This window comes from Lactuca serriola, chromosome 1 (genome assembly GCF_051521515.1).
Source record: "Lactuca serriola cultivar US96UC23 chromosome 1, Lser_US96UC23_V15, whole genome shotgun sequence".
In the NCBI taxonomy this organism is placed as follows: domain Eukaryota; kingdom Viridiplantae; phylum Streptophyta; class Magnoliopsida; order Asterales; family Asteraceae; genus Lactuca; species Lactuca serriola.
The window spans coordinates 80390938-80405443 of NC_136408.1; the positions used below are offsets into that span (position 1 = coordinate 80390938).

The 14506-nt window shown below is 35.2% G+C and overlaps 1 protein-coding gene across 1 annotated transcript; it reads right to left on the minus strand.

Annotated features, from left to right (window-relative positions):
* Nucleotides 1-7395: 7395 nt before the first annotated feature.
* Nucleotides 7396-9444, minus strand: LOC145093354 (high-affinity nitrate transporter 2.1-like). The gene is made up of 3 exons (XM_079031467.1): nucleotides 8573-9444; nucleotides 8366-8481; nucleotides 7396-8275 (listed from the first exon to the last, which is right to left on the minus strand). Exons 1-3 carry the CDS (start codon nucleotides 9380-9382, stop codon nucleotides 7609-7611), a joined length of 1593 nt encoding a protein of 530 aa, XP_078887593.1. The 5' UTR covers nucleotides 9383-9444; the 3' UTR covers nucleotides 7396-7608.
* Between the last annotated feature and the right edge of the window lie 5062 nt (nucleotides 9445-14506).

The window sequence follows — 14506 nt, forward strand, 5'->3', positions numbered from 1 at the left end:
TGTAGTAATTGGTTATTTAGATGTGATGTATTAAGAATAAAAAAAAATTGTAATCATAGTTTAATGTTAGTAATGATATATTTATTTAATTTTTAATAATTTTCTTTTAATTTATAATGTTATCTTTATTAATGTTGTAATTAATATTATATTTTTAGGATTAATGATATATTTTTTAATTTTTTTTAATATTTTTTAATAATTAATGTTCCCCGATTAATCTCCGCCTAGCTGATTAATCCTTTGTCCCCAGTCCACCGATTAGCCTACGTCGAACGATTTCTACAACCTTGCTTTTTTTAAGATACCAACGTATTTAGCGTAATGCTAAAAATCCCTTAAAAGTCCTTATTATGCCATCTTTGTTAAAAGTAGTTCATGTGACATCCCAATTTCACGGCCAGAAAAGACCGATTTGTTTATGCTTTGTTTTTAAAATCAGAGTAATCGTTAAAAGAAAACTGCTGCGGAATTTGTTCCCAAAAACAAAATATGATTACCATTTATCAAGACATTTCTCAAAGAGAATATATTTTCATTAAATAGATGTCATGTTCCGATACAGACCAAAAGCATAAACAATATAAAATAGACCTTACAACAGTTATTTATAACTACTAATCTATAATTCAAAATCTCTCGTCATGTCCACCAACTTATACCCTTGTGTCATTATCTGTAATGCAAAGAAAACTGAGTGGGTCAGGCTTGAGAGCCTGGTGAGCATATAGGATTTTCAACCCACAATAATACATTTATTATTCAATCATCAAACAATCAACCCAATTAACCATCCCCATATCTCCTTTATTTCTTAAGGGTTTACCCTAAGAACCAATTATCCTTCATTCATGCATTCCTAAGGATTTACCTAAGGAATTGGCACGAAGTCCATTACTGCCAAAGTTTATCTATCAGATACTAAATCCATAGCTATTGGACGCTAACTCCATAGTCATCAAGGTTTACTCAATAGGCACGAAGTCACATCGTCACCAAGGTTTATCAAATTGGCACGAAGTCGCATTGTCACCAAAGCTTACTCAATAGGCACGAAGTCGCATCGTCACCAAGGCTTAATCAATAGGCACTACGTCTCATAGTTGCCACTATCTCATCTACCCATGTTCTACCCAACATATTTGTAGATATAAAATACATATACAGTTTAAATCATTTAACACCAGTATAAAAACATCAATTCCAAGCCCATTTCTAATAGACAAATAATATATAACACATAGCACGTATTTCATAGTTAATACTTTATATTTATGTGTTAGAAAAAGTAGTTACACAATCACTTGATCGGAAGATGATCGGACAACACTACGGCTTGTAGAAGTAGTATTCTTCGGTGAAACCGGGAGATCTTCACAAAACCGGGCTTCTTGCAGGCAGAGCTTCGGCTTGGTAATTTCACTTCTCGGGATCTTCGGGGATTCGGGACTTGCTTCGGGGCTCGGGAATGATACCGGGGCTTCGGGATATTTTTTGCACAAAAATCGAGGCAAAACGGGAGAGAGAGAAGAAAAAATGAGCAAAGAAATAAGGCAGCCTCGCATTCTATTTATAGGGTGTTGAATATGGGATTACGCTGGGCGTAAATCTCAGTTAAGCAGACTTCAAACTTGCATAAATTTCGCATACGAGCTCCGTTTTTGACGTTCTTTATATCCACGTGTAGGTGAGACTAAGCTCTACAACTTTCATTTAGACTCCGTCAGCTAATTTTGACTTTATTTTTATTATTATATTTAAACAGGCCGGGACAGGAAATGTCCGTTAAAAATTCATACCTTCTTCCTCCGACGTCCGTTTTCGTCTGTCTTTTTACCGTTGGACTACTATCAACGAGATCCTCGATTCGCGTTTAGATTGTTTCGACTAGAAATTACTCGATCTCGAATTCGGGTTTCGGGCTGCATACTGCTAAGTCTAAATTTAGAAAAATCATAACTTCTTCATACGATGTCAGATTTGGACGTTCTTTTTATGTACGCTCTCGGTTTAACGAACTCTACGAATTTCGTTTAGATCAGTAAGGCTAGATATCGCTCTCACGTAAATTCACATTTTACTTCATTCAGCGTCGTGCCGGTTCTGTCGCGAAACTTCGACATGTCATAACCTCTTCATTATAACTCGGATTTCGGCGTTCTTTATATGCACGGAAACCTAGTGACATATACTAAAACTTGGTTGTGATTATTAATTCTAAACACTCTTCTATCAAAAAGTCATTTTTGACGCTTATCGTCTCTAAATTGACTAGCCATGATCTACGAGCGTTACAGTTCACCACAAGTTAGTATTAGTGGCGATACAACATTAGCAGCAACATGTTAGTATTAGTGGCAACACATCATTAGTGGAAACAGAAAACATTAGTGCCATCATAGCATTTGCGGCGACATAGGGCATTGACAGTGTCACACCCCCAAACCAGAACGACAGAAACGTTCAGGGGCGGAGGACGTCATGTACAATATCATAACAATGCATAATAGTAAAACAAGCAACAAAATCCATTACATTAATAATTTAGTTTATACATGTGTGTTCTGTGTATAGTTTGTAAGACACCAAAAATATATCAAAATAAAAGACGAGTCATGAACATGCTCCATCTTGTCAAAATTTGGTGAAGTGTACCTGTGTACTGGTGACCTGAGAATACATGTTATTTTGAAAAAGAGAGTATCAACATAAAAGTTGAGTGAGTGCATAAGTATTTTGTGTCAAAAGTTTACATTTGTTTCATGAAAATATCTGTAAGTGTTTTGATGTAAATGTTTGTATACTTCCTAGAAATCCTATATTTTCTATTAAAATGAAAATAGTCTTCTACCAAGACTCAACTATTTCGTATGTTTGTTCTCTCGTAAAAATGTATGTTTTTCCAAGTTTATGACTATCTTTACAGTGAGAATATCACTGTATGAATGTAATGGAAAATGAAGATGTAGAGTAGTGTTGTGTAAAATACTCTACTGAAGCACTAACAACCTTAAAATCAAATTGTTAATTAAGGTAAAAATGTGATTAGGTTATAACCATCCTTGAGCGACTAGTATAAAACACGACGTTCTTCAAATGTCAAAAATGGTATGACATTTGTCACACGTAGACCTGCAGGTCCCACTATAGCTAGCACCAAGGTGTAGGATGGTTAATCCCATATAGATCTATACACAAACTCACGCTCTCCCTCCAGGAGACTCTGGTTACAAAAGATGACACAACAATGTATATTGTTATGCCATGAAATGGTGTTTCACATTTTAGTTGTTCTTTTCTTGTTATAGTATGTATGTTCCTTTTTGTTCTTGTTATAATATGTTTTGTGATGTATAGAAATGGTATGAATGTGCTGACTCATGTATGCTTCTCTGTTCTAGAAATAGTATTTAGTGATCCTCTAAACTACACCTATTATAATTTACTAGTATGTTTGTTTGAACTGTTACTAATTTGCAGAAAAGACTCACTTATTCAATGGAAGCGAGTGAGTTAAGTATGATCCTTAAAAATGGGTTTAATATTCATATATGTATTTAATGAGCATAACTATGATTTATCCGACAGTCGAACTAGTGAACCTACCCTAAGCCCACAACCAAACAAGGAACAAGAGTCAAGGTATCTAGCAATAGTTCTAAGTCCGTTAAAGCATACTTATATGTAAATAAATAGACCAATATGATTTTGATATAAAAGAAGTTTAAAATAGTTTAAAAGAGTTTTAACAAGTTTTTGAGTATAAGAAATCCTTTTGTTGCAATTGTTGTTTTCACATGTAAATGGTTAAAGCATTTGTATTGTGTTCTACTTGTATTCTCCCCTTAAAAGCATTTAAAAGTGTAATTGTAGGGGTATGAACTCACCTGGTGTGAGTGAATTGAACGAAAGATCGATATAGGGTGCTTGTGTGACATCCCCAAAATCTCGGCCAGAAAAGACCGATTTTCATTTATGCTTTTAAAATAATTTCAGAGTAAATCCTTTTGATTTGAAAGAGTTGCGGAATTTGCTCCCAAAAACAAAACATGATAAAACAATGTTTACCAAAGCATTTCATAAAAGAAATGTATTTTCATTATATAATCAAAACTCGGGGTGTCATGTTCCGATACAGACCAATAAGCATAAATGATAACAGTACAAGTCATTCAACAAATATATACATATATAGACTTGTAAACAAAACAACTTGATGGTTCATCCATCTTATGCCCTCACGCCACTTCCTATAATACAAATAAAACTGAGTGGGTCAGGCTTGGGAGCCTGGTGAGCATATAGGGTTTTCAACCCACAATAAATAATTAAATTTAATTTCCACCAACCAACAATAACCCAATTACCCATTCTCGTTATTCTCACTTTATGTCCCTAAGACAACTAACATAAGGGAACTAGTCTAACAATATTTCATCGAGGCGACAACACATGCTTCGGGGGTTCCTCAGCAATATAAGTCAAATAAGGCAACCATTAGGGGGATGGAGTACAGCGAATGAACACTCAAGTTCATTAACACCTACAGGTGGCGAACCTGCTAATGTTCCACAAGACTATCTAGAAAAGTCTGTGGTCGTCATCTAAACTCCGCTAGATGACTAAATCAAACAACAACGAGGCCTCTCATCTGTTTATTACACACCAACTATCTACCCATGTTCTACCCAACATATTAGTAGATAAAAATATACATTTTTATACATAGTTTAAAAACCTGTATAACATGCTTTAATCAATACATATTCCACATAACAAATGAGGCACATAACACGTATTTCATAGAGAACAAATCATATCTATGAGATAGAAAAAAGTGAATATACATTCACACACATAACAACAAAATATACACATAACACGTATTTCGTATAGAATACTTCATAATTATGCGTTAGAAGAAAGTAACTACCTACTCACACATATAAACAACAATATACTTAATACACTCGAACCATACTTGTATTATTATCATGTTTATGAAAGGTAGTATACACTCACTTGATCAGAAGATGATCGGACAACACTACGACTTGCAGAAGTAGTAATCCTCAGCAGATCTGGAAGATCTTCAAAAAAATCGAACTTCTCTCGGGCAGAGCTTCGGCTTGGGAATCGCACTTCTCGGGATCTCGGGACTTGCTTCGGGGCTTGAGAATGATATCGGGGCTTCGGGGTACTTCTGGCACGCAAATCGATGCAAAACGGGAGAAAGAAGAGAGAAAAATAGCAAAGGAGTCGGCTGCCTTCGGATCCTATTTATAGAGGCTGGAACCTCGGAGTACGCGGGGCGTACGAGGGTACGCAGGGCGTACACCTCGGATCGTCATGGCTTACGTATCCGAAATACTCGAGTGCGAATGTCGACATACCTCAGTGTACGCGGGGCGTACTTCGGATGAGTCCGATGACTCGTCTTCGGATAATACCGGGATTTAATAATTAAATTTAATTATTAATTATTTAATAAACTTCGAAAATTCATATCTTCTTCATACGAACTCCGTATTCGACGTTCTTTATATCCACACGAAGGTGAGACTACGCTCTAGAACTTTCGTTTAGACTCCGTCGGCTAATTTTAACTTTATTTTTATTATTTATTTTTTTAATAGGCCGGGATAGAAAAACTTCGTTATAAATTCATAACTTCTTCGTTTGACGTCCGTTCTCGCCTAACTTTTTATCGCTTCGATACCAACAACGAGACCTTCGATCCTCGTTTAGATTGTTTCGGCTAAAAACCGCTCGATCTCAAATCGAGTATTTCAGGTTGCATACCGCTAAGCCGAAACTTCAATAAATCATAACTTCCTCATACGAAGTCAGATTCGGGCGTTCTATATAAATTCGGAAACCTCGTTTCAACTACTACAACATTATCCAAAGATATCAAGTTTATTTTACACTTAAATTTTTGACGCTTATTTTTATTCTTAATTAATCAAACCACATAATTAAGCAATTAAGCACAAAACACATAATACTCAAATAATACAATCTTATTATTTCAAAATGGGTTACAAAGGGTAACCTAGACCATTACATTGATAAAAATGACAAGCCCGGAAACACAGGCGTTACAGCTTGGTATCACTAGTGAAGTCCCGAGCACAAACAAATCATATTTAGCATATAATAACATATATATATATATATATATATATATATATATATATATATATATATATATATATATATATATATATATATGATTAGTGCATTTAACAACTAAAATGTAAAGGAAACGACCTTAGGAAGTAATGAACACTTACAAAGAAGTGTTAGAACCGAAAATGAAAGCCTAAAACTTGATCATGGCCAAACTAGACGGGCTCACGACCCAAGAATAGATTACGGTCCAAGAACACTTGAAGTGTTCACGGCCCAAGGATGGATCACGGCCCAAGAACACTTAAAGATCTTGATGAAAGATGATGAATCAATGATGAAATTAAAGGGTTACTCATGAACAACAAGAAAGGGAAGTGTTTCTAACGATTTAGAGGAGAAAGGAGAGTTTTTAGTGGATGATACTTGAGAGAAAACCTTGAGTTCACCGCTAGAAGTGAAGAAGTGAAGTGAAAATTAGTCTAAACTCATATATATATATATATATATATATATATATATATATATATATATATATATATATATATATATATATATATATATATATATATATATATATATATATATATATAACGAGGGAAGGTACGACCCGAAGGTTGATCACGGCCGGAAGCCAGATACCCAAAGCCTCGGTCCAAATGGCTTTCTCACTTATCATTCTACAATTTAGAATACTAGGCATTGAACATACTCATTTCATTAATGTAATCTAACCATAAGATAATGTTAGAAATAAGTTTGACCTTTATGGATAAGTTTGACTTTCGTTGACCAAGTTTGACTTTTACAGAATATAAATTTCGACTTGTCACAGACAGTAAGGTGTGGAGCATTTGCAGCGAGGCAACAGCGGCGACCTTTTTGCGGTGACAGGTCGCCTCTAACAGCTTTAGCGACGAGAAATCTACTCACTAGTGGTGACGCCTGTCGCCGATAATGATCGCGTTTCTTGTAGTGGTTCCATTTGAGGTCACTTAGATTTACGAACTTGCCCATTCTAAAACCCTTTAAAATTCCTAGACATTGATGCTTATACAGCCGATTACTGGTTATATGGCACACAATATAGACAACTAATTAAACAAAAGAAAAATAAAAATAAATAAATAAATCTTGAGGAGCAAAAAAAAAGGTTGAGGACATCAAGCTTAGTAAAATACTGTGTTGGTGGTCTTCAAACGCTTGTAGCCATACATTTTCACAAATCCATTTTATAAACAACTGATTCAAGAGCACATAATCTTAATCTTGTAACTCGGACATTTCATAAAACTGTCCAAATAAATTCATCAAAGCCTTTTCATAGAATGCTTTTACACGCGTTCATCATCTGATGGCTGCAAGCACTGCCAATTGAATCAGATTTGCATTTATAACTACATGTCTAAGATAATAGAACATTGCGGTTTAAACAACCAATCTTTGTATTAATTCAATATTAGGAATCAAATAGTATCAAACATAATTGGGGGTGGCGTTGGGTGGTGTTGGAGCCGATGCCACCTTCCCTCCACGCTCGGACCGACTGTTCTCAGCAAACTTAAGACTTGCTTGGTGCATCCCTTTCTGCTTCTCCTCCTCCGTCCATTCGGCAACATAATAATTCTCTTCACTACCTTTGACGATGTCTTGACTGGCCGGAAAAAACATGCTTCCCCATTGTGGGAAGTGAACAAAACTTACAGGAACTGTACAAAGTATGATCATGATACCCATATAAGACAACCCTTTGGCAGTCGAGAATGAGGCAGACGCAAAGAATATTAATTGGGTTAGTCCTGATCCAAAGTTCCCTCCGGCACCGGTCATACCAGAGATGATACCCATTGACCGCCGGGAAATGAAGGGAACGATGCCGAAGGTGGCTCCGCATGCTGCCTGTGCACCGATGGAGAAGAGCATCATAAAGGTGATGGCTAATGGTAGCGAGTTTACTAGGCCTAGGAAGACACAAAAAACACCGCCAGCTGTTTGGAGTAGCCATAAGTTCCAGAGTCGACCTCTCATTCCAAATCGTTTGGCCATGTAATCCGATGTGAACCCACCAAATGGACGAGCTAGGAGGTTTGCCATTCCGAAGCAGGCCGCAATGATTCCGGCAAGGTGAAGCTGTAGATCAAATCTGTAGATAATTCATCGGAAAACAAACGTTTACTTTAATTTGCACATATAACTAAACTTTTGTGTAGAGTAAAAAAAAAACAACTCAAACCTGTCATAGAAGTATTCTGCGATCACATTGTCAATGGTCAACTCTACACCCATGGAATAACCGTAGAGAAGTACGAAGATCCATGTTCGATAGTTTGTCACAGCATACCACAATACCTACAAAACGAGAAACAAATTAGAGACAAAGAACATACCATAAATGAATGGTTAATGGTTAATGCAATATTAATTAGATATGAAGGTTTACCTTGCCGAATTTATCTTTGGCGACATCACCTTTCTTCTGAAGAGCACCGAGATTACCATCAGGCAAATCTTGACCAAGAGTCAACACAAATATCCCCATGATTGCGTTAAGCCACCCTGGTACGAAAAACGCTATCCTCCAAGCCGTGAACGGTGTTGCCCCGGCCTTCTTGATGATCTCAAACAACACCGGCATCAGGAGTTGCGTGGCTCCACCACCCATGTTCCCCCACCCAGCCGCCGTCCCGTTCACCAGCCCGATGATCTTGCTGTTAAACATGGTGCTCATCCAATATTGGCACGACACAAACGTAGCCAAAGAAAATCCGATCATGAATCGGACAGCTATGTAGCCACTAGCATCAGCAACGAAAGACATGCAGAAGACGGTGGGTGCTGACATCATTATGAGGAAAGCACAGCCGTAGCGAGGCCCCAACAAGTCACATACCGCACCCATAACCAGCCTCGAGAAGATACTACCGGAAACTGAGGCGACGCCGGCGTTCCCAATGTCAGCTTTGGTGAGATCGAGGTTGTCCCGGATGATGGGAACGAGTGGGGCCGCCGCAAAGGTGGAGACAAAAGTAGTAAAGAAAGAGATCCACGAGAGATGGAAGGTTCTCATGTGAGGGTTTGCAAATGAGAACAACTTAAAGACTTTTGCTTTATGTTCAGAGTCCACGGGGAGATCGAATTTCGCCGTGGTATCAGTGGGCACCATCGGAGAGGCAACAGAGAAGGCCAGCACTGGTTCCCGGCCGGTGACTCCATGCATGGAGGTTCCTGGAGAACCTTCGATCTCAGGCATTGTAACTTTTGTTTCTCTCGAAATTAAAACGATTTTTGTTGTTGTTTTATTGATATATTTTTGTAATCATCAAGAGTTTATATAGGCGTTTGAGGGACAAATTAAGAAAGACTCATATTGTGATTATACAGTACTACGGTAGGATTTAATAATCCAGGAAGATGTCATCGTGACTAAGGTTTAGATTACTATATATGGTTAAAGGGTTGACAAACGAAAAGGGTTTAATTTGTTAGCTAATGGACATTCCCAAAAGGTTGTCAGAGATACAATTTTTAAGGAATCCAAGTAGCCGCATCCTATAGAGAGGAACAGTATCTGGGCTTATCGAAAATCGCAAACGATACTTAATTAGATGATTAACAATAGTATGTTGCAATATGTAAGGCTAAATAAACATGACAGCTTTGCACCTCAACTCAATCTAAAAGTAACGAAAATTCATTAATATTCGTTTTTTTTTCTCCAAAGGCTATTCATTCAACTTCATAAAACTCAAACTCAATGAATTGTTATATTATTATTCTATATTTTATACAATTATATTAACTCTTTCTCAAAATACATTGAAGTCAACATAACTCAATGAAACAAATTTTTAAATAAATATTTAAAATTTTATTTAAGTATTAGAAATTATTTTTCTTTGATCTGGTGAACTTCTAACATATTGAATACGATATCCATTGATTAACAACCAGATATCTTATGTCATTCAACTCTTATATTGAACTCTCCATTATATATGTTCTAATGATCATATAAATGGTAAAACATGTACATTTGTAATAGTTTGCTAACCAATTAGTTGAAAACATAAAATCTATTAACTTTTTGAACATTGGAAATGTTATTAAGCATGAATCTAAATAATAAAATCATTACAAAGTATTAGGGGTTTTACAACACCAATCCAACCTTCTCAACAAGATCGATCCATTGATTATGAAGACCTTATACGAATAATAAAAATTGGCAATAAATATAATCTTTTATATATAAAAAATTTATTAATACTACAATAAGATCCGACACTTAACAGTATATAGTAACTAAGAACCATGATGGAAGTCACACGATTTCAATGGACTTGCGACGTAGTAGCAACATATTTCCAACAAAAAATTTCGCTTATGTAAAACAAAATTGGCCCCATTGACAACATGAGCCATGTGTGTTCACATAAAATGCACATCCTAAGGGCCAACCATGCCACTTAGTACTATTGAGATTATTCTTTCTGCTATTCTCAGCTGTACGTTAGTACATTCGCTTTTCCGACCACAAAACAACTAACTAAAGGGATAGAACTCGCATGGATCTTGGGATTTATGAAATTTCATACTCTTCATACGAACATGAATAACATTGCTTTAAAAACATTTTGGTCTTTATGGTATACCCATGTAGCATAAGGGAGACATAAAAAATTCCTCGATAGACAGAATCAACCCAACTTTGACATCTAGGCACCTAAAAAGGAAAACACAAAACTCTATAACCTTGGGTGAAAAATGAAAACATGCACTTCATATTCTCTCTTTTCTTTTGGATATTGAAAATATATTAATCCAACTGAAGCAATACACCAGAGAAAAATTGCATGAAGCGGACGAAAAAAATTCAATTTTTAACCCATCCAGTATGGTTAAGATTGAATTTAAGGTTCATATTAGCAATCCACTTACAGAGTTAAGAATAATAAAGTCGAACTAAACTTCAAATTAGGGTGTTAGATTGCTAAAAATATAGTTGTTTATGTAGGTTTAGGTCCTAGGTTCAGGTCCAGATACGCCAAAGGAAACACCCAATGACCTTATTGAAATCTTTTTTAAGCTTAGACTTAACTTGACGATGAAGATGCAAGGCATCGAATGAAATCACGCCTATTTGACTTGACCACCTAACAACAACCTTATCCCATAACTATTGTGATACCTCACAGGTACCATAGACATATGATCAGGCATGAGACTCATTACTATATATTGGACACAAACATCGGCGTTGTCAACTTATTCAACCTCATGCCATTTTGAATTAAAATGACCTAATTTTTTTTTATAAATGTTCTAAGAGACAAGATAGAAAATATCCCATAGATCTCTAGTTAAGGACTAACCCTACATATCTTATCCCATGAAAAAGGAAACCACCTTACAAATGTTTTGAAGTGGATCCAATTCTTCAATCACACCACTATTTAAAAAGGTCTTTTCTAAATCAAATTACAAGGAAACACGTTTATACTGTAGTAAAGCCTTTTATTCAGAAAGTAGTTTTGGTTTGATTTGATAACAAACTTTCTAAGAATTTTAGTAGCTAAAATGTTTTTTACAATCCACGATCTTACTAAAAACTAATACATTCCCTATTACCAATTGATCTAGAGAAAAAGGTCCATAAAAAGGATATTATACTTTTCCAAACAAAGAACGGGTCCCGATATTGTGTCATAAACACCTATTTTTAGTCAGAGTCAATCTCACTCCCAAGTTAATTTCACTTTTGGGTAGAGCTTATTTTTTTAAATCGAGTACATTTATTGGTGTATGGAACCTCCATCACCATTTCCCCAAAAAGGTGAGGTTTTGAGCCGGTCTACAACCAACACAAAGTATTCCTTTATCTTTACTTGCAATCAAAATTTTGAGCTAAACCTAAGCCATTTGTTATTCTTTAATCCACCCTCCCCTCAAACATAGGTTGAATGAGAATCTTTATAATGTATTTATCATCTTCATCGGGACTCTAAAAACATAGAGAGAACAAACTTCAAGGATCCTAAAAGTATATTATGGCCAAGGATGAGTCTTCCCATAAAAGAAAGAGAATATGATTTTAACTTAGAGAGATTGGACATGAATTTGTCTACAATAAGAGCCTAACTAGCACTCCTAAACATAAATGTTGTTGATTTGTATCACCAATATTATTTAAGCATAATAAGATGAACTTGTTGACTAATGTAATCTTGATAAATATTAAAAAAGTAAGGATGGTGCGAAGTGCATACTTGTTTGAGTTCATCTGGATTTAAAATACATCGTTATTTAGGGGTGAAGCCCCTAAACCAAAGGGGTCTGAGGCCAGCACCCCTAGTAATGAGGTGCAAGGGGTTGCAACTCCTGGAGGGGTCTAAGGGGAAAATCCCCTGGATGGGGTCGAATTTCTAATTTTGAACCTGGTTTTTATACCCTAATTGTGAACCTGACTTAGTGACAGTTTTGTGATGGTCAAGGCCAGCCTCGGGAATTTGGAGGCCTTGTGCAATTTAATAATAAAAGGCATGGCAAATTCTAAAAATATAAACAATAAAGTTATAATTTTCGTCTAATCTCGTAATATCAGGGTCGGAATGCCCATGAAAAGATATGAGTTTTATGCCCTTATGTTTGTACTATATATATAAAAAAAATTATAGTGGAAAAAATACACTAAATATTACAATTAAACAAAATCAATATTAATACAAACCAAAACCTACAAAAATCACAACAATATCTTCATGTATTTTCTTGAAACAAATACATCTTTTATTTTAGAATAATCAAGTTTTTGTAAAAATCGACTTAAAATTGCTTTAAATTGATAATCCATTCATTGTTTCTTGAGTCATGGTAATTCAAAGATATGATTTCAAAAGCTTCAACTTTGACAAACTTCTATCCCAGGAAACAAGCATAATCGGTACCTTTGATAGAATTTTATATGGAACCATCACAATAGGAAGCATATCCATTGTTTTTGCAAACTCCATTATTTGGATATTTGTCCAAAAACTTGTAACTTCATTTGCTTTATCCATCAACACTTTCTACAAAATTTATAACTCAATAATTATATCATTTCCATTAGTATAACATTCTTCCCTAACAATGTAATTTCTAACAAAATATTAAAGACCCTTCTTTTAGTATTAGTCATTTCTTTGTTTTTTTTTTCATTTTCTATTTAGAACACCCAATGGTTGTTATTGTTGGATATAGTGTCTAAGTCCATAACTTTATTTGGTATGTACTTGACCCGACCCGGCATGGTCCATTTGGGTTGCATGGCATTGCAATACTTGGATAGACAAAATGAGAGAAAGTACACTTGTGATTATTAATATATTATAAGTTCTAATATATTAATAATAATATTATTTAATTAGTATTGATCAAGTATTAATCTAGTATTAATTTGGTGATCAAAGTGAGACTAATTAAATATATAGAGTTGATTATGATAATCATCAATTCTTTTATGGTGGATTAATGATCCATGGTTTATGGGTTTGGTTATAACCATATGGAGCTCCATGGATAGTCCATGGGAGTTACAAAGCCATGGGTCATGAGAAATGAAGAGTCATGACAATTAGGGTTTACATTTGTAACTCCTAATTATGACACACTATAAAAGAAACCCTATAGCATGCAATATCGGCACTAGGGTATTCATAAGAGGGCATAACCGATTTTTGAGGCTAAGTGACATTCTCTCAAGTTATTCCAAGTTTGTAGTGTTGTGTGAAGCATTTGAGGCACAACATTTGGGGTGCTAGGCTCACAAAGTCTTGAAGGAATCCAAGCAACAACAAGGTATGTATTTCTACTAGTTTTATGTTTTATATATTCCCCATGCCATGCTAGTTAGGAAATAACCTTGAAAAAGAAATTTGCATGTATACAGAGAAAACATAGATTCAAGGTTATTAGGGTTACATGTACACTTAGGAAGTGTTAGAATGCTCAAAACCCATCAGTGGTATCAGAGCCTAGGATTGTTTTCTATATACTTGATCCAATTTGCAAGAAAAATCGTTTTTTTGGAATCTGCCAGTTTACCACGAGGCGGTGACTGTTTAGTGAAAATTTTTTTGGCTTGTTTTGGATTAGAATCATTACCAAAAAGTTTTTTTGTTCTTAAAACTTGATTTTGATGTTATGGTAATGTTTATTCTCATACAAATAAATGGTTATTATCAAAATTTCAAGTTTTATATGGTTTATTTATGATTCTTGAAATTGTTAATATGAATATTTGTTCTTATGAGTTTTAGAAGATCATAGGAATTGTTTGTAACTTGCATGATTGATTAATTCATGATCTTAATGGCAATGATGGTGTCCATAACTT

What these genes read in the sequence shown, in the direction of transcription:
- LOC145093354 (XM_079031467.1), bottom strand. Translation starts at nt 9,382, where the DNA reads ATGCCTGAGATCGAAGGTTCTCCAGGAACCTCCATGCATGGAGTCACC. An exon ending in CCAAAGATAAATTCGGCAAG is followed by an intron (nt 8,482 to 8,572) that starts GTAAACCTTCAT and finishes CTCGTTTTGTAG; the next exon opens with GTATTGTGGTATGCTGTGAC. An exon ending in GCAGAATACTTCTATGACAG is followed by an intron (nt 8,276 to 8,365) that starts GTTTGAGTTGTT and finishes AATTATCTACAG; the next exon opens with ATTTGATCTACAGCTTCACC.